We start from the raw sequence: 25,295 nt of genomic DNA on the forward strand, positions 1-25,295 counted from the left end.
GACACTGGAGTGGAGACCTCAAAGATCGTGATCCAATCATGCACTGGTCTCTGAGAAGAACATTCTATGTCCAGGATCATGGAAGAGAAAACATGCCTAGTGTGTTAAGACGTCCACCACGGCTGGAGTGTTGGGCAGGTAGAGGGGCCGGTCCACGGTGAAAGGTGACCAGGGACCAGACCAAGCGGGAACTTGAGCTGCATATACCGTGGGCATTGCCTTAGCAAGCTGTGGGGTTTCAAAGGAGGGACAGGAGCCTCTGAGCTCTGCCTATGACACATTCTCTGGATGTACCGACTGGACTATGATCTCACAGGAGGGCAGGGCTATGATCTCAGAGAGGTGGGGCAGGCACCAGGTTGGGCATCAGCGGGAGGGAGTATCTGGTATGCACTGCAGCTCTCTGCTCAGCTGTGACAACAGGCCAGACCCACTGGAGAAGGTAGGGTCTCACTGTGCATCCAGAGCTGGCAGGACCCTCAGGACTTGTTCTCTCAATGGCCACAGCTTACACATGGAGGAATGGAGGCACTCCATGGTTGGGAGCCAGCCCAAGGTCAGACAACTCCTGGAGGGTTCCACGATCAGGAAGAGATCAGGAAGCGACCAAAGCACGGGGCAGCAAACCAGAGCATACCTGCTCCACATGCTGCCTGCTCCACAACGCAAGTTCTACTAGAACACAGTGCATTCCCACATGGTGTGGTCACGCTCACACAGCAATGGCATATTTTAGTAGCTGCGACAGAAACAGACTGTCCACAAGCCCATGAGATCTCTTGACTGAAAAATTACCTGCAGATACAATGGCCATGTTTGGGAGCAGAACTCCTAGGGATGGAGGGAGGAAGGGATGGAAGGAGGGAGGGGGTGCGTGCTCACCTGCAGCAGTCTGGGATCCTGTAGGTTCCCAAGCCCATCGAACGCCTCCCCAGCCTCCCCAACAGAGTTCCTCCTGGGATGGCTCAGAAATGTGACTTCCCTTTGCTGGGTAAACCTAGGTGCCTGGGGTTATACAAAGTAGCAAGTTCTACACCCGCTTCTAAGAGACATTCAAATTCCTCCTTGAGTGGTCAAGCAAGGCTTGCTGGTAAAGGAACAACTTGAGAAGAGGCAGAAAAGCAGAGCGGAGGGCAATTGAGACATCCTTTGACACCCCAAGCCATAGTGGAACATGAAGGAACCTGCTGAGGGAAGTGGGGTGAGCTCCCCATCACTGGGAGGCTCAGGTTAAAGATGGTGGCTCGGGCAGGAAGTGGCAACAGCCCAAGGGAGGGAAGCCATACCTTTTTGTGTACCCTTTAACTGCTGCAGAGAGAAAGAGAGAGAGAGCCTGACAATTTGGGTTGAAAGTAATCAAATGTTCCTTTATTACCTCCGGCTTGGCACCTGGCAGCCTTCTCAATGTCCCCCATTGTTCCATGGCCCAGGCCGTGGCAGGAGCTGTCAGCTGTCTCTCCTACTGCCAGGGGAACTAGAGAGCAGCAGGATTCGGGCTGGGGATGGGAGGAACCAGGATCTGTACCCCAGAGGGCGAGAAAACTCCCCCATATTAGAGTCTGACAACTGTGCGGGGAGGGTGGTGGGGGGGACTATGGGTGGGAAACTGTCCTCCCCCTTCTAGCTGCACACCGCTCACACGCCAGGAAAGTCAGTCTCCATTTTACAGGCAGAGAGGTGAGATGACTCCCCTTGGGGTCAATCAAATTTGGCAGCTAAGAACACAGATCTGGGAGTCAGAAACCTAAGCAGAAGCACCCGCTGTGGGTTTGTTTTTGCAGAGGCCTGGGAGTTACTTAAGTGTCCTAAGCCTGCTGTCCCATCCACACAGTAACAACAAGCAGAATGTCCCCCACCTGGGGGTCAGAGGGCTGGAGAAAGGTCATCACGGCACAGTGTGTCAAATGCAGGCTAACTCCATAAATAAATGATTGGCACTGTCTCAGCTAAGGAGCAAGGGCCGCAAAGACAGGGCAGGCTGTCAGGCCAGGACTGCGACCACCCCAGGCCAAGGCTCCCATTGATGCTTCCCCAGTTCCGTGCACTTGCCACGGCAAAAGCCCCACACGACGTCCCTGAACTGTGGCCAACCCATCCGAGGGCCTTGGACTCAGGCTTGCATGGCTGCATTCAGCTGAATTGTCTCCCCCAGGATGCACCGGGGACCCCAATCCTCTCCTCTCTGATGACTCTGGGGTGGCTGAGTCCCCTGTCGCTGAGGAAGCAGTCCTCACTCTCCTGCAAAATCCTACCACATCCTGTCACTTTCCCAATATAGGAATGCACAGGCAGAGCAGGCTGAGAGCCAACACAGGAAGGAGAAAACGGGGAAGGCCGTGTCCACACAGCTGCTAACAAACTATCACCAACGATCCCCCAGCAACAATGAGGACGTTTCACCAGACAGAGGGGAGCCAAGTTCAGGGCAAAGGACCCTCGATGTGGGTGAGATATATATCTCATATATATAAGCTTAGATGGTTTGTTTGATAACCAGGGACCACACACTTAACTGTTCCCAGTTATCATCCTGGAGAGAGTCTGCAAGTTGGAAGGCTCAGCCGCGGCTTATCTGCTCTTGGCCTAGCGTCTCGTCACAGAGTTTAAGCGGCTCCCATGACACTGATTATTCGAAGGGCGAGGGACCAGATTTCAGACCACAGAGGGTGGCAGGGTTTGGAAAGCTGGAGGGAGATGGGGGCCTCTAGAGAGGCAGCTGCTGAGGGGCCCAGCGCATCTTCATGATACATCTGGGTCTGTGGCCAGACCCCAAAAGACCAAAAGTGAGAATTTTCCCTAAAAATATAAATTATTTGGCAACTTATTTTTTATTGTATCATTTTTCTCTGACAGTTTTATATATGTATACAAGGTAATTTGATCACATTCGCCTCGCAACTCCTCCCTCCCACCTTCATGTCTTCTTTTTTAATAACCCCAGAATGCAATCAGTGCTGCTCACTGGGGTGTGGGCTGGTCCACTGGAGCATGGACAGCCTATCAACAGCCACAGTCTCATGGAAGAACAGACTCTCCCCCCACCAGCAGCCATCAATCATCCACAGGTCCTCAGCTAGGGGTGGGGCCTCAAGAGACCCTTCCCCATCCGTGCTGGAATACTAACTGGATTTATCGACTCGCTAACATTTAAAAACAATGACGTCTAGCCAACTAAAGGCCAACGCTGGACAAGTCACAACATACTGCCGGGTCAAACGTGGTCCATCCACGGGCTAGAATTCATTAGAGGACACCTGGAAACTGGGGACCTGGGGTGGGGAGTGCGGCTTAGCTTGGTCCATGTACTTCCCATGCAAGCTTGAAGACCAGAACTGGATGCTGAGAATCTATGTTTTTTTTTTTTTTTAAAAATCAGTCTGCCTTTAATCCCAGCACTCAGGAAGCAGAGACAGACCGATCTCCTTGAGTTCGAGGCTAGCCTAGTCTACCAAGTGAGTTCCGGACACGCTCCAAAGCTACAGAGAAACCCTGTCTCGAAGAAAAAAAAAAGCCAGCCGTGGTGACACACTTGTAACCCAGCAATGGACAGGAGTAGGCATGAGGGTCACTAGCTAGTCTAACCAAACTGGTGAAGCCCAGGTCTCAGTGAGAGACCCTGTCTCAAAAACCAAAGCAGACAATACTCAAAGAATGACATCTGAGGTTGCCCCCCAGCCTCCACATACATGTGCGTATATGTGCAAGTGCACCCACACCCACTCATTGCCCCCTCACCTCCCACACACAATTAATGAAAAGCTTTTGAAGAAAACAGCTGTTAAGGCTTATTGTCAGTAGAATAACCAGGAAGTCAAATTACAGACCCCGGTGCACTGGCATCATTAACTGCTTGCTGACGTTAGGTAGCAAATGTAGAAACTAGTTATTTCACAAATACACACACACACACACACACCCTCTGCGGTCAGCAGCTGACAACGATTAATACTCAGAAGGAAATAGGCAAGAAGAGACAGTTCCCACTCGCGCAGTGCGCCTGAGCGGCAGGAAGCCGCACACACCTCCCCCAGATATTCTAACTCAACCCCTCTGGGAAACTCCTTCCCTCTAACCCCCCAAGACCAACCCTGCCTCCTGGGGAGACCCACACCTGCACACAACTGGAGGTCCCGGCTCTTAGGTGGTCAAAGGACCATGTCCAGTTGTGGTCCTCGTCCTGGCACTGCTACTGGGCACCCAGTGGAGGAGCAGCTTTCCAGAAGCAGCCGTCATCAGAAAGGAGCACGGGGTTTACGGCCCGCAGTGCTGACCTCCACCTTGTCCTTCGGCACGCCGAGGGAGGGGGCAGACTGGACTCAACCCAATCACACGGACGGCGGATTTAAAGTGATGGCTAGAGACAGACGCGGCCAAGCCTGTTGCCCTCTCTGCTTGGCTGCGTGGCTCCAGATATGTTACTGAACCTCACTGTCCCTAGTCACCCCATCTTTAACTAACACCAGGACACCGTGACACAGTGTAGCATGCTCATTTGGGGAGAAGGAACTTGAGGCCTCAAAGGCCAGTCATGGTTCCTAAGTCGGGGCTGCCAGACCTGATAATGAGAGAGGACTGGTTCCCAGCTCCACACTGTCTCTCCTGACCTCACTCTTAAAGGGAGAGGCTCATGCGTTCTCTATGAAGCCACCCTTCCCTTGGGGCCCCTGGGGCAGGCACGTTGCCTGGATCTCATAGGTACAACCCCATCCTGGAAAGCAGTAGATGGCAGGCGCCCAGCCAGTCTGTGCAGCCCAAAGAGCATGCTAAAGGTCACGGCTCAGACCGGATCGAGACCAGGATCCGGGCTCGGAGCCTGACCTGCTGGCATCTGGCACAGTGCCACTCTTCACTGTCCGACAGGAAAGCTGCGGAGGAAGGCACTCCCAGGGAAGAGGCCTGCAAGAGACCCTCACGTGGGAGTGGAGTAGGCCCAAGAAGGGCTCTGCCTCCCAGATGTGGCAAAGAAAAGATGTGTGTGGGAAACCACAGGGTGGAAGCCCCTCCACATTTGAAGAGTTCATCCTTCCCAGGCTCAGGGGTTCTCAGCACCCTGAAGTTCATGGAAGCCAATGTAGTGATATTTCATTTGTATTTTAATACATGAAGCTTGCCTGAAGAGCAGAGAGTAAAACAGCTGCACTGATCAGCCTTACAGACCAGGCGGTGGTGACATACACCTTTAATCCCAGTAGCCAGGCTAGTTTGCAACAGAAACCAGGCGGTAGTGGTGCACGCCTTTAAACCCAGCACTAGAGAGGAACATAAGATGGGAGGAGACAGGTTTCAGGCTCAGTCTCATTCTGAGGATTCCCAGAGGCAGGGTTGCCATTTTTGGACTGAGATAGAGGTAAGAGCCAGTAGCTGGCTGTTTTGCTTTTCTGGTCTTCAGACTGAACCCCAATATTTGTTTCTGGATTTTTAGTAATTGTGCTACAAGCCACTCCTGAGAGCCCTGGCCAGTGGCTACCGAGAGAAGCAGGCAGTTCATCCCTCAGTCCTCAGTCACTAATGTGAAAACACAAACAGGAGGGGTCTGGGCTGGTCAGAAACGATCACGTATGTCTCACCAAAGAGAGCAGGCCCCCAGAAAGGCCTCCCACCCAAGCAGGCAGATGAGGAAAGGCTCAGGGAGAACTTCCGGGGCTAAAGTGATCAAACACACTTCCTGGAGGTGGCTGGCAAGAAGATAACTCTAGAAAGATGTCAGGGGCTTGAGTTCCTTCCCAGGTGGGAAGCGTGGAGGCAGCACTCAAGACTGCTTCAGGTTCCAGACAGTCGGAGAGCGGCAGGCAAAGAGAAGTTGTTCACACCGCGTTACCTCCCAGCTACGGCAATGCTCAGAACCTGTACCACCTCCACGAGGGCCAGACCGCCCTCCCAGAGCTCTCACTTCTCGGTGACAGCATAGCTTCCCACCCTCTCAGACACAGAGAGGCGAAGAAACCGGTCCCTACCCAAAGCCAGGTCAAGCTGAACCACAGCCACATATGCGGCTGTCAGGGGCTCCAGCTCGGTGCTAAGTGCCGTTCTCAGGGCTTTGTGTGCAGTGACCTGTGACTAGTTCATCCTCAAAAGAAATACCAAGATAATTACCGTCACTCTTGTGACAAAGCCCAGGGATTTCAGGTGCGGACGTCGCGTGGCCCACCCTAGGCCTGGGGATTTGAATCAGGCTGTGGGGTGACAAAGCTGGAGCCTTCTAACAGGCCATTCACAGTCTAAGAGAGCAGGAAAGGCCTATCATGGCATCACCCAGGGGCTTCCTGGGAAGATTTCGTCCCAAGGTAATGACCTCTCCCTTCTGCTCAGACATCCCAGTAGGAGGGAGTAGAGGGACGGGCTAAGACAGGTCCTTTTTTTCTAATCAGTAATTACTGAAGGGCTCAACATCTCTCTGTGTGTGTGTATGTGTGTGTGTGTGTGTATTATACATGTGACTGTCCAGCTGTGTGCACCATGCCCATGTGTGTGGAAGCTAGAACAGGACATGAACTGCCTTCCTCCACCACTCCCTATCTTATTGTCCTTAGGGTCGGTCACTCACTGACTCCGAAGGTCACTGTTTTGGCTAGCCTGGCTCTCTAGTGGGCTCTTAGAATCCAATGTCCTTGCTCTCATTACTGAGACACACACTGCCAGCCATGCCAGGCAGGCTTTTTATGGGGGTGCTGGAGATTCAAATCCAGGTCCTCGAGTTTGCAGAACGGAGCCACCTCCCCAGCCCCCAACCGCTGTTTTAGGTGAAGGAGTCTGTCCCGAGAAAGTGGAAGAGAATCCAGCTCCTGAAGCTCAGCTTTCTCTCAGGAGCAAAGGGAAGAAACCTGGGGCCTGCTTTCTTCCTTTCCCTCTGCTATCAACACTCAGCAGAGGGCAGCAAACAGAAACCATGAGGAGATAAGAGAGAGGAGAGCGCCACATGGAGAGAAAGCTACACACGCATAAACACACACCCACCCACCGCAGCAAGCGGAATTGTTTAGCTTCCTCTAGCTTCCAAAGTATGAACACTCCGCCTCCTCCAGTGAACAGGGCCAGGCAGAAAAGAGTCGAAGCTGAGGAGACACAAGTTCTTTTTTCAGCTTGTGAAAAATATGCAGTGGACTGGATTTCCGTGTGGGGAGGAAGAGGGCTGCACTCAGGACATGAAGGAGGCCGCAGAACTGGCGAGATGCAATTGGAAGACGGCTCTTCACCTTCCACGCTGCGTTGCCAAAAATCTGGGCCCCTGCCTCCCCAGCTGCAGACAAGGCCACACTCCGAATCTCGGTCCAAGATGCGCAGGGCTGATGGGAGCACAAACTCACAGGCACAGATTCGGCGTGTGAGGGTGAGTCCACGGGGGTCAAGAGGTGGGGTCCTAATGATTGAGTCCAGTGCCTGAGACGACGCACCCGGACTCTGGGTAGGTGTGCTAGCTTGAGATCTGTTCAAGGTCCCCCTCGCTCCTACGAGTGTTCAGACCCTTCAGTGGGGAGCAGCTTTTCTCCCACCCCTTGCTCCAACATGGGCGGAGTCTACCTGCAGATAGGTGGTTATGATAGCTTCTGAGCAAGGCAACCCTACGACGGGACAGGAGGACCAGCAAGGGCTCATAAAAAAGATGGTTTCTTCTCTCATCTACACAGGCAACTAGAGACAGACTCTCCCAGGATTATGTCTTGGTCCCAGGACTCGGTCTAGGTCAGAGCTATCAGAGAAAAAGCAAGAAAATCCAGATCACCCAGTACTTAGAACCACAGTGGTCCCCGGAGCCTGTGAGGTTCTGTATCGTTTCAGGCTGATCCGCTGTTATTCAACATAGATGCGGAAGAGGACATAAGGAGGCTCTCAGGGCCAGTTAGTTCTGTCTGCTGTGGACAGTAACGCTGCCACATGCCTTTGAATCTGTCTACCCCAAGCGGGTCCCTTCAGGGCCTTAACATTTAATCCATTTTATTTGCTGGCCTCCAAGACTCTGCCAGATCATCTTGGCTCTCAGGGGAAATAATCGCAGCGGAACAGCCCCTGCTGTGAAACGGTTTGTGGACCTCAGAGCGCTGCATCCCCGCCTGCGCGCCTCCTGGGAGAACCTGTTTAAGCGATCGCCCCCTCTGGGGCCCCAGGTTCCATCAGACAGAAATGAAGGAGGTTGGACTCGATGTCCTACGAAGCCCCCTGCCTGCTTTGACACTATATATCATTCAACAAACACAGTCTACCCTCCTGTCTCCAGACATTGGAGGGCAGGGAGGCCACCGGGGAACCTGTGGGAACTCCTACCTGTAGAATCTTCCCCCTGGCCCCACTCCACCAGACATGAGAGCAGGGGTTCTCTGGAAAAACAAGATTCGTATACAAACTCTCTGCTTCCAGACTCGAGACATCCATGGAAGATGAGAAAGACTGGGTAGCTATACAAAACACAGAGGCCACGGTGAGGAGCAGTGAGTTATTCAGGGCTGCCTTCACCTCCAGGTGCCTTTTATAAAGCCACAAAAGACATCCTGGATGCCACCTCTGAAGAAGAGTCGGGAGGTAGACAAGGTACAATTAGCAAGCTCGATGGTTATCTTTGAAATAGGCTTTCCCATCCCTCGCTCCATTATCTGTTATCCGCCACCAGAGCTGACACACAAAAAGCTGCCTGCGAGAAGAAGCTAGAACTCGAACAAAACGCCTAAGTGGGGGCTTCAGCTTGACTCTAGACCGTTCCTACACACGCTTCCAAACTCCTGGGACCCTGGGATGACACGATCAGAAAAGCCACAACAAAATATCTATTTCCCAGTTCACAAATGATGCCAGCAACCCCACTTGAGCAGCAGACGGAGGCCGAGTCTGGGATTTTAGTGGTAAAGATGGATCAATAGTGTCTGCCCTGGCCATGCGGGGGAGGGCACCCTAGGTGGGGAAACATCATGATGAAATATATTTGCCTCTCTTCTTTCTGAATAAACACACATTTCACAGGTGAGGACTACAAGAACCAGAGAAGTTAAACCAGAGAAGACCGAAAGTCAGACCTCTCCCAGGCTTTCCTCTCCATACAGTGGCCCAGGAGGAAGAGGAGCAGGCGGAGGCAGATTTGCTCTCGTGTAAGTCAAGAACCCTTCCCTGGTGGCATCAGATTGCATCTGGGCAAGCTGACAGAGAAGTGATTAGCAGACTCAGGGATACCAACCCCTCCTTGGAAAAGTAAAGAAACCGCTCCAGACCGCATTTCCGTGGTATTTAACTTGCTGACGGGGAAGGTTCTGCTACCAGGAAGACTGAAAGGGGGGAAGGTATTGATTCCGGGTATCCCAAGAACAAAGTTCAGCTCAGACACAATGAGGAAAATCCTGAGACTTGAAAATCATATCCATATTCACTGGTATTCCACGATCCCACCCATCTCTGCCACGACCCAGCCGGGCACAGAAGTGGGGAGGAGCTGCACCCAGATTCCTACTGTGGGATTTTAAAAACCAGTCCCCAAGCCTGCAAGATGAAACGAGTGCTAGAATTAAACCAAGATGTCAGGCTGACTAGGGAGTGGGAATGAGAAGGATCCCCCAGTTAAAACAAATATGGCCTTGAGGCCAGCTTTCCTGACTGAATCTTGCAACTTTCGGGAAAGCCAGATGTGTGACCAGCTAGACTCTGAGCCCGTGCTGTGTGCCTTATGAACCCAATGTCCCGCTTGGCCGCTCCTGAGGCTTCGGGATGAGGCATCAGGTCAAAGCATCAGAGGACTACTCAAACCGAGGTAAGGAACCTCACAGAAGAGCTACTAGACTATCTCACGGGGATAAAATCCCAACAGTTGTTTTTCTAGAGCAAGGGCTCAGGTAGCCCAGGGTGGCCTTGAACTCTTGAGCGCCCTGCTGTCACCTGCTAATATCTGGAATTACAGATGCGCACTACCAGGCAAGTTTCTATGGTGCTGAGGATTGGTCACGAGCAAGTACTCTATCAACCCAGCTACATTCCAGTCTAGAAAGATCACAGCCATGCTTGGGGATGGCACGCAACAGTGACAGAGTAACTACTGCTTAGCACCGTCCCAACAATACTGGGTGCTGAAGACTGTTTCCCGGCTAGCCACTTGACAGACTCCCTGAAGGCTCCAGACACGGAGGGGTGGGAGAAGCCAGCCTCTTTCCTGGAGGCCAAGTGACATTCAGAAGAGGGGCCGGAGGGCTCTGCATCTGCAGGAGAATGGAGCACAAAGAGGCTGTGTGGAAAACTGGCAGAGTGTTCTAGAAAGGCAGCCCATGAATGCTGAATCCCGCCGCACCTACCAGGGCCCATCCTTGGGAAACAGCTCCCATCTGCGACTCCCAAGAAGCAAGGATAATCACACAGCAGCCCTCCCAAACCTCTTCAACGTCTTCCCCTTCTCTCTATGCCATATTCCAAGAGGCAGACAAAAAAACTGGAGAGCTGAGAGGTCCAGGCAGTGCCTCTAAGAGGCACTCGGTAGCTGCTCCTCTCTCTCTCTTTCTGCCCAAACGGTGGCCTTACTCCATCAATACCCTTTTGCACAGTGAGTAATTTACCATGAAAGCTAAGGCCAAACTGGCAGTTAACCTTGACCTCCCCGTTACACATCTGGTTCTATAGAAAATGAAAATTAGGATGTCTTTGGCCTCCATAGCAAGTGAATTAGGAGGGCTCTCTCCAGGCAGAGACAGAATGTCAAGAGCTATTTTGGAACAGGTCACAGCTATTCCACAAGAGAGTCTGCACCTGGTTGGACATGCCCCCCACCCCCCAGCCAAAGCTGTGTCCAGCAGAGCATCCCAAGATAGGAATGCTATAAGGGGACTCAGGAAAGGAAAAAGGAGTGGTCTGTCCCACTCCTCACGGGTACAGACAGCATCACAGAATGTTGGCATCAAATCATACACATGGAGCAAGCAAGGCTCAGAGAGGGAGACCAGACTCATCAACACACAGCAAGTTAACAGTTGAGCTAAGAACATGAGTCTGGCCTCCTGCCACTGATGCCACATGGGGCAGTAACAGAGGAAAGAGATTTCCCACAGGAAAACCCCACTCAGACAAAGAGCTTAAGGAAGAGAAGTCAGAGTTTGCCAAACAGTAAGGTCTACCAGATAGCTAGATCACCCAGACTTTGGGATGATTCACAAACTACCAGAGCTACGAGCCAGGTTCAAATCGATCTGCTCTGTAGCAGAGTCCTCCGTGCCCCCAAAAGTCAGAATGCCCAGATGGCAGCCTAACACTAGAAGGGAAGGGGGTTAAAGCATCGGACTCAAAAAGTCAGCCTCCTCCCTCGAAGCCAGTCAGCAGTCAGTCAAGGCTGACCCTGACCCACAACTTCAGGCAACTCTGATATGTCCCACTAGAGGAGACAATTCAAGCATGCCCACTCTTGCCAGGAGCTGGGGTAGAAAAGCTGGGATGGTCAGAGGAAAATGACAGCGCTTATCTATGCCAGGAGGCTGCCAGTCCACATCCACGCACACACGTGTGTACATACAAACACACACGCACAACTGTGAAGAGGCAGACCGTCCCAATTTTGTCTGCAATAATCACATCTCAGTATAAAGAAGGAAGGCTGGAGGTGTTCTGTGCTGGAGGCACTGGGCACCTGTAGCTCTGTGACATTTGGAGAGCTCTCTCCCAGGGCATCTCTGTGACTTCTGGGCTCCCCCAAGGACCAAAGGCGACAAATTCCAGGACAGGCACTCCCTACCGGACCTCCTCTGAGGCAAGGGCTCAGTATTCTCGAGAGGCACAGAATCTGATTGAAATAGAGGCAGGGTGCAGTGTGTGTTGCAGGGAGATGGCTCGCACTAGCTGGTCTTACAGAGGATGCAGGTTAGATTCCCAGCACCCACATGGTGATTCAGAGCTATCTGTAACTCCGGTTTCAGAGGGTCCTATGCCTTCTTCTGGCCTTAGTGGGCACCAGGCACACCTACGGTGCACACATACATGTAGGCAAGACACACATATGTATTAAATAAGCAACAAACAAAAACAGAGGCTCCAGGTGGGAGACCCAGGCGTCCCTGTGTAGACGTCAAACCAGGAAAGGTCTGGTCACACAAGAAATAGCCGGTGAAGATGGGTGCTAGGGGCAGAGACAATTTGAAGAACACAGACAAAAACAGCCAATATCTCCATTCCTACCGACAGAAGGAACAATCCTGGGTGGCACGGAGATTCAGGCAGGATCCTCCAAGGAAAGAGTTGAAGAGGCCAGCAATAATAGACGGCAAAAAGAGGAGCGGGGTCAACTAGGGAAGGTCCAGGGCTGAACACTGTTTTAGGCTGGAGTAGGAGCCTGGATAAGTCTTTCACCTTCCCAGAGCCTCGATGTTCCCATCCCCAAAATGGGAAGCTCTGCTTCGGGGCAGACACGCAGGGCAGGTGAAGCAAGGAACTGCAGGCTGGGAGCGAAATCGGAGAGAGGGTGCTCCCCACTCATGACCGCGGACCACTCACCTGTACCACCGCGGGGGCCACTGCCACTCCTGATCCCCCAGGGCTACCGTCGGGCTGCCGCTCGCGGTACAGAGCCCAGAGCCCCACGTTGGGCAGGAGGACCAGGGCCGCCAGAGCCAGCGCCACCGCCTGCAGGAGCCGCTTCTCTTTGCGCCTCATCGGGGCCGGTCCGCCCCGCCGCGCCCCGCCGCGCCCGCTCCGGCTTTGCGCGTCCGCCTGCCCGCCCGCCCGGCGGCGGCAGCAGTTCGGCCAGCAGAAGCGGCCGCGGCGCCGGCCCCGCTCCAACTCCGCGGCACTTCCGCCGCTCGCCGGCGGGGGAGCCGGGCGCCTCCACCACGTCGCCGCCGCGGGGGTGCGCCCCAACCTCTCCATCCCCCGGCAGCTCATCCCAAGTCCTGCACACCTCGTCTCCTGCCGAGGAATGCACAGTTGAGCCCTATACTCCTCAGTTCTTCAATCCTCCACATACTTATAGAGTATCTCAGCCCTTTGGGGTGCAGGGAGCCCTGGCTTCATTACGCTTCCCCCCCCCGCGGGCCTCGATGGTGCGTCCCGCTTCTCCACTGCTCCCCGCCCGCCGCCGCTTTGCCAAAGTCCCGGAGTTGGGGAGTTGGGCGCTAGCTGGGGGCCGCTGGGCGTGTGATGGGGACGCCCCAAAGACCCGCGCGGCTCTCCGCAGCCCGCGACAGCCCCGGGACTGCGCGGACACAATGCAACCTACCACGCTGGGATGCTACAGGGTACTCTCTTCCCGGCTCTGCCCCGGGACGTGCAGACCAGACCCGCCTTTGACCTGGAGACTCCGCGCAACCTGTGTGCAGAGGGCACCATGAGCATTGCTTAGCGTTGTGCCTGGTTTCCTTCCTCCTTTTCTGCAAGCTGTGCAGCGCTGGGTGCCCCGTCACCAGTCTGGGCTCTTTGCAAAATCTACAAGGAGACAAGAGTCTCCTTGCGAGAGCTATTCTCATGTACATCCAGCCCGGTGGACTTGGACTGCCTTCCTGTCTCAAGTGTGCTTCTGAACACAGTACCGAGAGCCCTTCCCAAAACCTCACGTCGTTTCTTTTTTTCCTATTCAAACCACCAGCGAGCGCCCACGATGGGCCGGACACTGGGCCAGGAGTGAGGAGAAGGAAAAGCAGAGCGCGCACTGGTTCCTGGGGGCTGCAGCGCGAATGGGTGCCCAGGACGAGGCTGTGCATGCCAGAACCATGACGACATGCCCAAAGAAGTCAGGCTTCTGAGCCACGGACCTGGACTCACACGAAGCCTGTGGGATCCTCCACCAGTCGCTTTTAACACCTTGCTCCCCGATGCCCAAGAACAGTCCCTGCTCTCTGCCTTTCTCTCTGCCAACCTTCTTGCGGGCACATGCACTCGCTTGATCCTCTGCTTCTCCAGCGAACTGAGTCCTAACCTGGGACCAGTGTCCTCAATTCTAGCGTTTCACCTCTAGGCTGAGTAGTGATTTTTCTGACGTCACAGCTTGGGTCCACTCATTGTAGAGTCCACAGTTCTAAGTTATATATCGCTAAGGTCAAATATCTCCACCTTTGGTTGACTCTGCTTCCTTTGTGTCAGTTGATAGCTCTGTGTGTTCCTCCAAGTGCTCTTGACCACACAGATCCTTGTACACCCCCCCCAAAATCTCGTCTATGTCAGGGACGCCCCTTTGTATAGGGAAATCACCACCTCTTCTCCCAAGTTTTCCAAAACGCAGCCTCCTTGCTCTTCATCAGAACATGGCAGGCACTCCTACATCAGGACCTTGGTCCTATCCCCATATCTAGGTGTATCCTCTGACCATTCTTCCGATTTTATCCCCTCCCTTTACGACTTTTAAAAATAATTGACAGGGACTAATGGATGGCTCAGTGGTTAAGAGCATTTGTTGCTCTCCTCGGGGACATGGGTTCAGTTCCCAAAACCCAGATTTGGCTCCTGGCACCCACATCACACAGCTTGGGGACAAATGCCTGTCACTCTAGTTCCAGGGCATAGCCTGTGTTGAGTACCTAAATACATGCGGTGTACCACACATACATTTAAGCACACATACTCATAAATAATAAATAAGTCTTTAAAAATAACTTGTAGTCTGCTACAATTTACATGGACAACTTTACCATTTTAACCACTAAAGACACGTTTGTTACATTTCTTGTAACAAAAAGATGAGAGATGCTTCTAAGACTCAGGAGGTAAATGAGTCTTACAAGACTCAGGAAGTTTGGAAAGTTACAAGTGGTCCAGGTTCCTTCCCAAGGTTACATAAACTGTATAATGCTGACCAAAGAGGATCCCCGGGATCAACCATGCCACCTTTGGGTTGTGCTCCAGGATGCGTGAGCTGTCCCCCACACCAGTGTGGGCTTTTCAGTGGTGCCCCGGCAAACAGTCCACTGATTCCTAAGCCGGACTTGGGTGGAATCATTTCTTTGGTATGTTGTCAATGTCCTGCCTGTGACAGACATTTGCTCGTGTCTCCCCAGGAAAAGTCATGCTCACATTTATCCAGTTATCTGTTGATGGGCATCTGGGCTGTTCCCATCATTCCCCAGGATTGAGTCATGCTGAACCCTGTGTCTGGTGCGGCCGTGAGTTTGCAGCATTGGTGTGCTTAGACAGCACTGTTTCCGCCCCTGAGCATGGATAGCTAGCAGCAGCTCTAGAGATCCTGCTACAAACATCGTGGCTTCCCTTCACCTTAGCATAAGCCATGAAAGGGCTGAGGATACGGCTAAGGCAGCAAAGCGCTTGCCTCACAAGCGTGAGTACCTGAGTTCTAATCCCCAGAACCCAAATAAGAAGCTAGGATTACAATAGCTCATGCTTATAATCCCAGTGACAGGGAAATGGGAGGTGGGGACGCATGGATCCCTAGAAGCCCTCTGGCCACTAAAGTAAAAAAAAAAAAAAAAAGAAAGAAAGAAAGAGGAAGAAAGAAAGGGGGAAGACATTTGTGAAATGACACTAAAGTTGCCCTCTGACCCCTACATGCATGTGTATGTGTACACACACACACACAAGCACACACGGGTGCGCTCACACACACACTAAGCGGTGAGACTCCCTAGTTGCCCTGATTTTTAATACCTTACATACACACCTGAGAGCCTCACCTCAGGGTCTATCCACATAGTTTTGTCAGTTTGATACAGCCTACAGCCATCTGACAGGGGACTCTTGACTGAAAGACTGCTTAGATAAGATTAGCGGGTGTGCGAGTCTAGGAGGGATTATTTGGATTATTAATTGATATAGAAGGGCTCAGCCTACAGTGGGCAGTCCCTAGGCAGGAGGTCTTGAGTTGTATAAGAAAGCTAGAGGAACATGAGCCTGGGGGGGGGGGCGGGGTGAGGTAGAGAGTGAGCAAGAGCCCTCTTCCATAACACCAGAAGGGAAACCAGATCTGGGTCTTTGCAAATTTCTAGAACTCTTTTCCTCTCAACATTTTGTAGGGTTCCCTTCTTTCTCTTAGGAACCAGACCAGAGGTCCTACCTCTTGAGATGGCTTCCCTAGCCTCCATCTCAGCAATCTCCTCATCTTCATCTGCTTGTCTTTCCTAGGGAGCAGGTCTAAGGCTGGGCCTCCCTGCCAAGAACACAAGTCCTGAGCATTTAGAAAAGCAACGTCTCCTTGTCTCCTACGAGCACCTCCATCTTGGCCAACATATGACACCTGCCTTTACTGCTAACCAGAAAACCAAGGTCTCTTCCTGCAGAGGAACGTGTGACAAGCACCCAAGGACTTCAGTTCACTGTCCCCTGTATCTTGTGAAGCTGAGGACCCAACTGGATGTTCTACTCAGTAATTCCTGGCTGGGCAAAGCATGCCGCTAATGTCATCAGGGAAGGAATGCATTCAGTGTCTTTCTCCTCCCCCTCTTCTTCCAGTTCCCTAGAGCATCCCACAGGAAATTGGATTTGAGCTTTCTCACGACGAAGCAAAGTCACTTGTTGATCAAAGCTCTCGGCAGCTCAATCTGCCCTTCCCAAAGGGGACTCCAGTCGGAGAAGCCAGCTTTAATCCGAAGTCTCTTTGATCACTTTCTACCATGTGGGATGGACCGGACAGGAGGAGGGCTCCTGGGAGGTTATTCTACTCACCGAGAAAATGCCACTTCCCTGGAAAACTGAACTAGCCACGAACTGAAACTCACAGGAGCCGTCACTTCCAGACCAAGCCATGTCACTAAGCCTGGAGTAGCCGTGACATGAGATAGTGCACATCACGGGCTTACGGCAGACCCTGTCCAATATGAGCATAGTCAGTGTGGGTGGAAAGAAGGCTGAGCACTAACTGGAACATGGAGGCGATAGAAGCAGGCGGGTCAGCTGCAGGGCAAGTCGCACTGCTCTGCCCCCCCCCCCACCTTGTTCTCCTCCTCGCCTGGAACTAGCTACAGGTACCTTCTTCCTGCTCCTCCTTTTCTGGCCCTGAGACCCTGCCTTTGCTGTTTTCCTGCCAGCTGCTTGCCAGATCTCCCCATGGGGCCAGCCGGCACTCAACCTCCAGGTCCCTTCTAGAACATGACTTCCCACCTGGATCCTTTTGGAAATGCTCTTTTCCACTCTCGATCTCACTGTAGTTTCACCACAGTCCGCGGCCCTCTTTGCCGCAGGCTCAGGCACCTGCTCATCTCCTCCTTCGCCGTAGGAGGATCTAAAGAGAGCATTCTTTAAGAGCCTTGGGGCAGGCCTCTTGCCCTCACACACCCTGCCACATCCTCCCACAGAGAAGGGCAGATCCTGACTTCAGAAGGGAGATTGAGGGGCTCATCTACACCTTCCTATTTTTGCTTCTTTTTTAACGAGCAGCTTGTTTCATGGCTGGCTCTTCGGTGTTCTAGTAGCAGGAACCCTCAGTGAAGAGGGTGACAGATGCAAGCCTTCAGCACACAGCCCCGGCTGAGTGTCCTCACCTTGCCTTCAGAAGCCCTGCTGCAGAACCGGGCTGGTGCAGCCAAGCTCTAAGCGGAGGGACATGAAGTCCTTGAGGTGAGGTGAGGTCAGTCTTTTTCCAGCACTCTTTAATCTTGTCAAGTCCTTAAGCAGATTCAAGCTCCCATTTCTTCCTCAGCTGGGCTTGGTCCGTGTTTAGGAGCACTTGGGAGGTGGCGGTAGGACAATTTGAAGTTCAAGGCCAGCCTGGACTAAACAGGGAGGGCAGACTACATAAGAATCCACCCCCCCCCCGAAAACAAGACAAAACAAAACAAAAAACAACCAGTCAGAACTGGATAACTAACTCAGCAGTTCAAGGCATTTACTGCTCTAATAGAGGATTCGGTTCCCAGCACCCATATGGCAACCCACAACATCAGGAATTCCAGTTCCAGGGGATCTGACTCCCTCTTCTGACTTCTGAGGACACCAGCTGCTTGCACCGTGTGTGCACGCACGCACACACACACGCACGCACGCACGCACACACACACACACACACACACACACACACACACACGCACGCACGCGCACACGCGCGCGCGCGAAGCACTCTGTCCTATTCTGTTCTCTGTTGCTGTAATAGGACACGAACCAAAAGCAGCTCGGAAAGGAAACCGTGTGTTGGACTTACAGGTTACAATCCATCACCAACGGAAGCCAAGCCAGGAACCTAGAGGCAGGAACTGAAGCAGAGATCATGGAGGAATACTGCTCACTGGCTTGCTGTCCAGTTTTCTCAGCTTGCTTTATTATATTACCCAAGACCAAATTCCCTAGGAAACTAGAGTTACAGCCGAATACGAGGTGCTTCGTGTGTGCTGGAAACTCATCCCAGGGTTCTCTGCAAGAACAGGCAGCGCTCTTAATTGCCGAGCCGTATCTCCAGTCCCTAATTATTTTTCCCTTTGTACAAAGGAAGAAAGGGAAAATGGAAGATGGGTAGTGAGATGTGGGGCCGAGGGGTCTCTCTAGGCATCTGAGTCTCCCTATAGAGTAAATCTGCTCAGTCAGCGCTTCTGCCCTATGAGGGGCTTGAACACGCTGAATCTATTAGCCATTCAGTAGGCTCACCATGCTCAGCCCTGCACACAGGTCAGGCTCTCTAAAGCCCTGATAAAACCTTCCTCGGGCTACTGCCCTCTTTCTATAGCAAATTAAAGCCTAGGCAACTCTGTGGGGTTTTTGTTGTTCTTATTTGTTTTTGTTTGTTTGTTTGTTGTCTATGCAGGTCACCTGACATTCTACTAGGCACCTGCCAGCAAACTTCAGGGAGTCCAGGTTGGCCAGCTTGGATCTAACCGCGAAGAATGAGCCCTGAAATAGGGCTAGGCATCTCTTATCTTAATTTACTGGTCAAATAATTTGATGGATAAACTGGCTGTAGTTGTGTGTGCAGGTACTTGGGAGGTGAAGATGGGAGGATCAGGAGTTTAAGGTCATCTTAGCAAGTTCCAGGCCAGCCTGGGCTACAAGTGACCAGGTTTTTATAAACAAACCAACAAAGCAACAAAACAAAACACGAAGAATAATATGACCAGCTTGTAAGAGCCAGAGCTCTTACAATTCCATGATTGGGAAACTGAGGCTCACAGGAAGAGCAGTTCCACTCCTTTTTACTACTACAGTCTGGGCGCTTCCTCCCCAGTCCATTCTCCCGGAAGTACTCTGGGTGTTGTGTCACTGCAGTCCGGGATATGGGTCTTTCTGTTCTGTTGAGCAAAATCCACCAGTTTCCTGACATCCATGAGTCCGCTTCCAGAAGTGACCCCACCCTCAACTGCTGTATTAGCCGGTTACAACATTCTTCTTACAGTGATTGGTCCGGGGATGAGCACAGGCCTTCTGCAAGGACCATCTAAACTGTGAGGTTCAAGTCTGTGGAGGAAAAAAATGACCCTTGGTTTCTGACTGCCTCGAGTGTTGGCTATGAGCCCACTGAGAGGCGTGGACTGGATTGGATCCAGCTCAGCTCCAGCGTAGCCTCTCAGTGCTCCTGCAGGAGTGGAGATACATCTTTAGAAGTCACGGGTGTTAGTTCCCACCTGTAATCTCCGGGCTTTGGAGGCAGAGGCAGGGGGATTGCTTTGAATTTGAGGCTATCCTCTGCTATAGACCAGACAGAACTTGGTGGGGCATGGAGGGGGAGACAGAGAGAGTCTTATATCTGTTTGCTCTAAATAGACTTGACCCAGTAGCCAGGGAGAGAATTCAGAGGGAGAGAGAAAGAATGGTGCCGGGATGTCTCAAACTACTCTCTTGCTGTCAAGGTCCTCCCTTTAAGTAGCCACAGCTAAAGTCCCCCTGTCTCCCTCTCTAGGCTCTGGTTCTAGTACCTCCTCTCCCCTTCAGGCTCACTGACTTCTCCCTGTCTGTACACCACAGCACCCATCGTTGATTGAACTGGAACTAATCCCCAGAGCAGAGTGACAAATTGATTTCTTCATCTTCTGAGCAACCAAACAAACGGGCTAATACCAGAGGAGAAGACCTTGGGTCATTCATTCTCCGGTTCATCAAACTAAAGCTGTGGACGAGCCTGTGACCTAGGCATCAGGACCCAAAGATAAATGGTGTGATGAATTTGATTGGAGGATAGTAAAGGTTGCTGAGAGCCCTGAGGAAGGAACCTTTGATCCTGTTAAGAGCCAGTGGAAGAGATCACAGAGTCGGTGATGCTTGGGTGAGTCCTGAAAGATGCTTGGGAATTTTCTGGAAAGATATAGAAGGAGCTAAGAGTTTCTTGAAAATAAGCAAAGTACAAAGGCAAGCAATCTTGAAGGCACGGCGACCTTATGGAGGGGTGCAGAGTTCTCCAGGAAACCCTAAACAAAATGCCCTGTGGCAAGCCAAACAGCCCAAAGGCACAGATGCCTCGCCCTCCACAGGGCCTGCCACTGTGCTTGGCCCCAGGCATCATGAGGGCACCGCATCAGGCTATGTGTTATGGGATAGAGTGGTTCAAGGAAACAGTGTGTTACTGAGAGAGTGAAGAGTGGGTAGCAGGGAACACAAGCAGAAAACAGGGGAGCAAGAAGCTAGGGCAGAGAAAGGGACTCAGAGGCAGCTAAGAAAGGGATGTGCTCTGAGTAGGGCAGGAAGGGGAGCTGCTGGGGCCCAAGCCACTTCAAAACTGAGTTTTCTAAACAATGTGCATGTGTGTGTTTGCACATGTGATAGGGACTGGCCGTGTAGCCCAGGCCAGCCTAGAATTCAAAATCCTCCTGCCTCAGCATCCTGAATGCTAGGATTAAAAGTATGTATCACCACACCCAGTTGCATGTGTGTTTGTTGTCTGTATATGTTAGGGTCTATGTCTGTCTATGTTAGCTTAAGCTTGCTTTGAACTCATGGAGATGATAGCCATGAAGTAAGTGTGTACACTTGTGTGTGTGTGTGTGGGGTGTTTATGGTGCAATGGTGTGTGTGTGTGTGTGTGTGTGTGTGTGTGTGTAGGTGAACATGCCTATCCACCTTCCTCTCTTGAGACAGGGTATCTCACTGACCTTGAATCTAGGCTGGCAGCCAGCAAGCCCCAGAAATCATCCTCTCTCTGTACCCAGCCTTTTCCATGGGCACTGGGGATTTGAACTTGGGTCTTCATTCTTGCCAAACAAGAGCTTACCCCCTGAGTCACCCCCACTCCCACCCCTGACTTTGACTTTCTGACCTTCCTGCCACTGTACCCTGAGTGTAGCGCTGGGGATTGAATCTAGGATTTAGTACACACCTGGCCATCACTCTCTACCAACTGAACCATGTCTCCAGCCCCTCCACGTATATTTAACATTCTTATTTTAGTAATCTGACATGTGCATATGGTTTAAAATTAAGTCACTTGGTTATAATAAAAGGCACTCCTCCGTACAGCCTGGTCCCTGGAAGCCACTTACTTTGAACCGTTTTTGCTTTTAACTGTGGCTGACATTTGCTGGGTAGATTTGTCACAGTCCAAGCCCCGTGCTGAGCCCTTGTTGTCCATCGCCTCCTTGAGGACTTGCAGGAGCGTGAGAGGTGGGTGCCATCACTCTGTTTCATTTGCAGATGGGTAACTAAGGCAGGGAGTCGTCAAGTGTCCAGTCAAAGGTCACACAGCTCATGAGCAGTGGAAGTGTGCTTTGAGCTCAGGCTCTCCGACTACACCCCCTCCCGCCCTTAATCATGCAACTCCAGTGATTTCTGTGGATGATTTATTAGTTCTGCTTCTTGATTTACCACGGCAGACAGTAGCTATTGACATCTTAGGATGATTGATGGGACTTCCTCTCACTGAGCCCCCTCCCCCTTCTGCCCACAGTTTTTGATGGTTACGATGTTGAGCCCTCCTGTGGGGACCCTTGGGGCTGTGAACAGTGCGTTTAAACCTCTGTCCCTTGTTCCTACTCTCCAAGCAACTGTCATTTGTTTATGTAAGATCACCTGTGAGCTGAAAGATGGACAAACTGTCTTTGAATTTCTAGTTATCTATCCCGACCTGCCATAGTGTCCACTTCTGTGTCAGACACATGCCTGGTGCACAAATTATCTGTGTGCTAGGACAAACGCAGAGGAGTGTAGCATCAGGAAACGCTCAGACAGGAGGCAGGCATGGCAAGAGCAGTCTGCCCCAGCAGAGGTGCAGAGCCCTCTGAGGAGGAAAGAAGGCGCCAGGAAATGGAGACTCGAGGAAGCTCTCTTCAGATCAACTGTCTGGAAGTGCTTTGCCTTGGAGCTACGGCAGCCAAGTGCCCAGAATGACCTTGAGGTAACCGCCTGGGCTCCAGCTCTGGCAGCAGCACCAGCACCTGACCGGATTCAGCCAACCACTTCTCCACGGCCCTTCAAGGACCTGACTGCACACGGGCTCTGTCCAGCAGTGTCTCCCACGAGGCACTGGGATTGCTCTGCTGGTTCCACAGGCTGGAAAACCTACACATATTCCTGTGAAGGACCCAGCTTTAGAGTCTATGCATACTGCCTCTGCCTGCCACCCTGGTCCACCATCTCTGGATTAGCTGCCACCGCACTGGGTATTTTTTATGCATATCTATTTTAAACTCTGTGTGTGTGTGTGGTTTTATGTGTGTGGTGTGTGTGGTGTGTGTGTGGTGTGTGCATGTGTGTGTAGTATGTGTGTGAGTGTGCATGTGGTATGTGTGGTGTGTGTGCGTGTGTATGCATGTGTGTGCATGTGGTATGGTGTGTGTATGTGTGTGTGTGTGCATGTGTGTGTGTTGGGGGTATGTGCATGTGCAGGTGCATGTGGGAGGCAGATGTGGACACCAGAGTTCAATCATGTGGTGTATTGTTCCTCTGGAACCATCAGTTTGATGTTTGCAATAAGGTCTCTCTCTCTCACTGGGATTTCTTCTTGCCTGGCTTTCTCCATCTCCCCAGTACTAGGGTTATAAGCATGTGCTACAAGACCTGGATATATTTTTTTTTATTTTTCTTTTTTAAAATAGGTATTCTGAGGCTCTAACTTAAGTCCTCGTGTTTATGCATCAGGTACTTTACCAGCCGAGCCATCTCCCCAGAACCCCTTTGGGTCATTCCTTGTTCATCCTTTGCATCTTAGGTCAAGTGACATAGGGCAGACCTTCTGTATCCCCCAAGACAAATCAAATTCCCTTATCTACTAAATATCTGTCCCTTTATTGCACTTACCACAGCAGTACTCTTGCGTGAGCTGGAGTAATTGCTTGTGTAAAGAGGGTGGGTCTGGTTTTTGAGACTAGAACTCCCATGGGGTGGACATCATCTCTGAAGTTGCTCACTACAGCCTGCCCCACACCCAGCACAGCATCCACCAGAGTGCGTGAAGGAGAGAGTGAAGCCATTAATGAATGGATTGACTGCCTGAGACCCAGCCTGTACACACTCCAGAACTTTCTCACACCCGGAGAAGCGGTGGTAAATCAGTCCATCCCCTGCCTTTCCTGTTCAGTGCCACAACCTGTTCTCTGAGAGTGTTTAAATGAATACAGTTTCTGTGTTGTTATTTCGGGGCATAAGCTAGCCAGGTGGCCAGGAGCCGGGTGGTAGGAACACAGCCCACCGCTCCTTCTACATCACGCTGTTCTCACCTCTCAACACATTCTTACCACCTTACCTCCATCCTCAGCTGTCAGTGTTGCCAATTCCTGCGTTTTCATGTGGGTTTTGGGGATCAAACTCAGGTCTTCACGCTTGTACAGCATGCACTCTACTGACTGTGGCATCTCTCCAGTCCACATCACCATATTTTTTTTTAAATCCAGAGATAGAGGGTTAGGGGACAGTGAGGCAAATGTGACTTAGCGCCCCCCAATTCTTGTTTACTTGGAGCAATAGTTCAGGACTTAATTTCCATTTCCCTGGCTCCTTGACTGTGAAAGGTTCTGCTTATCACCTCACTGGGGCTTGATGGCCTAGCTGAGGGCTGACCCGGGTGAACCAAGGATCTGCCGCACCCTGACCCTCTCCCATCGTGAACCCCAGGTGCAGCTGCTGGTGTAGATGCATGCAGGGGTGCAGGGTAGCAAGGCAGGATCGAAGCTGGGGCAGGTGGTCAAGAAGAATTCATGAAATGACTGTTTATCTCTCAGGGGCCACAGTACGGCTGTCTGCAGGGAAGTGAACAGGGCTGCCATGCGTGTGCCCTGACAGCCAGCTGGTACACCAAAGCTCTTCAAGGTGGGGAGCAGAGTGGAGGATGAAAAGAGAAGATGGGATGCTAAAAGCCAGGGCTGCCAATCCATGCTGAACTGTCGGCTTCTATTGAAAAGATCCTGCTAACAGTAAATTTGATCATCACCCTTGTAGGTCGTAAAGAAAGGATGTTTGCTAAGATAGGGAAACACTACATGGATTATGTTCCAGATGCTGCCTTAATTTATAACTTCTGTCCATTCAAACGCAGATCTGTGGGCCTCAGTTTCCACTGCTGCTCAGGTCCTGCAGAATTTTGGGCGGGCATCACTATTGGAGTGAGCTAAGGAACAAGACTCTGTGAGAAATGTTGGTTTTCCACTACTCTTCTGGCACAGAACCGTCTTTGAAAGTGTCACACAGCACACCAGGGTGGGTGTCCTCAGGAGCACTCCCAGGGAGGGGCTTTCTCCATCCAGAAGGTGATAGCTGATTTCTGTCAAATGACAGCAACTTGCTTCGACTCATTTAGCCTAAGAGGCCTGGACCTTATGGGGCTGAGATCTGGGGCTTCCAGCAGGTTTTCCAACAGTGGTTTGAGAATAGAGTCAGTTTGTCCTCAACACTGCCACTTCCCCACATGGGTGCCCTTGGGCAAGTCACATCAGCACTCTGGACCTCAGCGTCCTTATCAAATAGAGGCTCGCAAAGAAAGCTTGTGCCAGGGACCTCATTATTTATTTATTTACAGTTTAATTTATTATTAGTGTACGTAAGACGTGTGTGGGAGTATGCGTGCCAAGGGGTTGAAGTTAGAGGATAACTCTGTGGAGTTGGTTCTCCCCTTCCACCCTTAATGTGGGTTCCTGGGGGGAGCCCCAGGTTGTCGGACTTGGACAGCAAGCTCCTTTCCTGGCTGAACCATCTTGCTGGCCCATGCCTGAGTCCTTAGAGCTGTGACAGCAGGGACGGGTGTTCAGAAAGTGACAGCTTCCACTCCAGCAGCTGCATGCTCGACAGGATTTTTGACAAGTGGCAGCAGGCGTGGAGGTACGACAGGGGTGGCGTTTTCCCTCTGGGTCTCTGGTCTTCCCTTTGCATATTCTTTCTTGTAAAATTCCTGCCCTTGGGCACCCTTCTAGCTGTTTGTGCAACTCTGGTCTAACAGCTCAAGCAGCCTGTGCTTGTGAACACGTGCCTGGGGCCCTGACCAGTTCTGATTCACTGTCTTAGGGATGGGCCCAGGGACCTGCATTGTTATTATACTCTGTTTTGTGTGTGTGTGTGTGTGTGTGTGT

General features: G+C 51.8%; 1 protein-coding gene across 2 annotated transcripts in view; it reads right to left on the reverse strand.

Moving 5' to 3' along the window:
- Positions 1 to 12,724, reverse strand: part of Galnt10 (polypeptide N-acetylgalactosaminyltransferase 10) — a 144,350-nt gene extending 131,626 nt beyond the window's left edge. The window contains exon 1 of one of the 2 annotated variants that reach the window (XM_075992527.1): positions 12,442 to 12,724. In XM_075992527.1, the coding sequence (XP_075848642.1) occupies positions 12,442 to 12,600 (159 nt within the window). In that variant the 5' untranslated portion in view covers positions 12,601 to 12,724. The remainder of the gene's footprint in view (positions 1 to 12,441) is intronic. The other variant, XM_075992529.1, reaches the window with a different exon arrangement.
- Positions 12,725 to 25,295: the final 12,571 nt, after the last annotated feature.

Source organism: Microtus pennsylvanicus, chromosome 11 (genome assembly GCF_037038515.1).
Source record: "Microtus pennsylvanicus isolate mMicPen1 chromosome 11, mMicPen1.hap1, whole genome shotgun sequence".
In the NCBI taxonomy this organism is placed as follows: Eukaryota; Metazoa; Chordata; class Mammalia; order Rodentia; family Cricetidae; genus Microtus; species Microtus pennsylvanicus.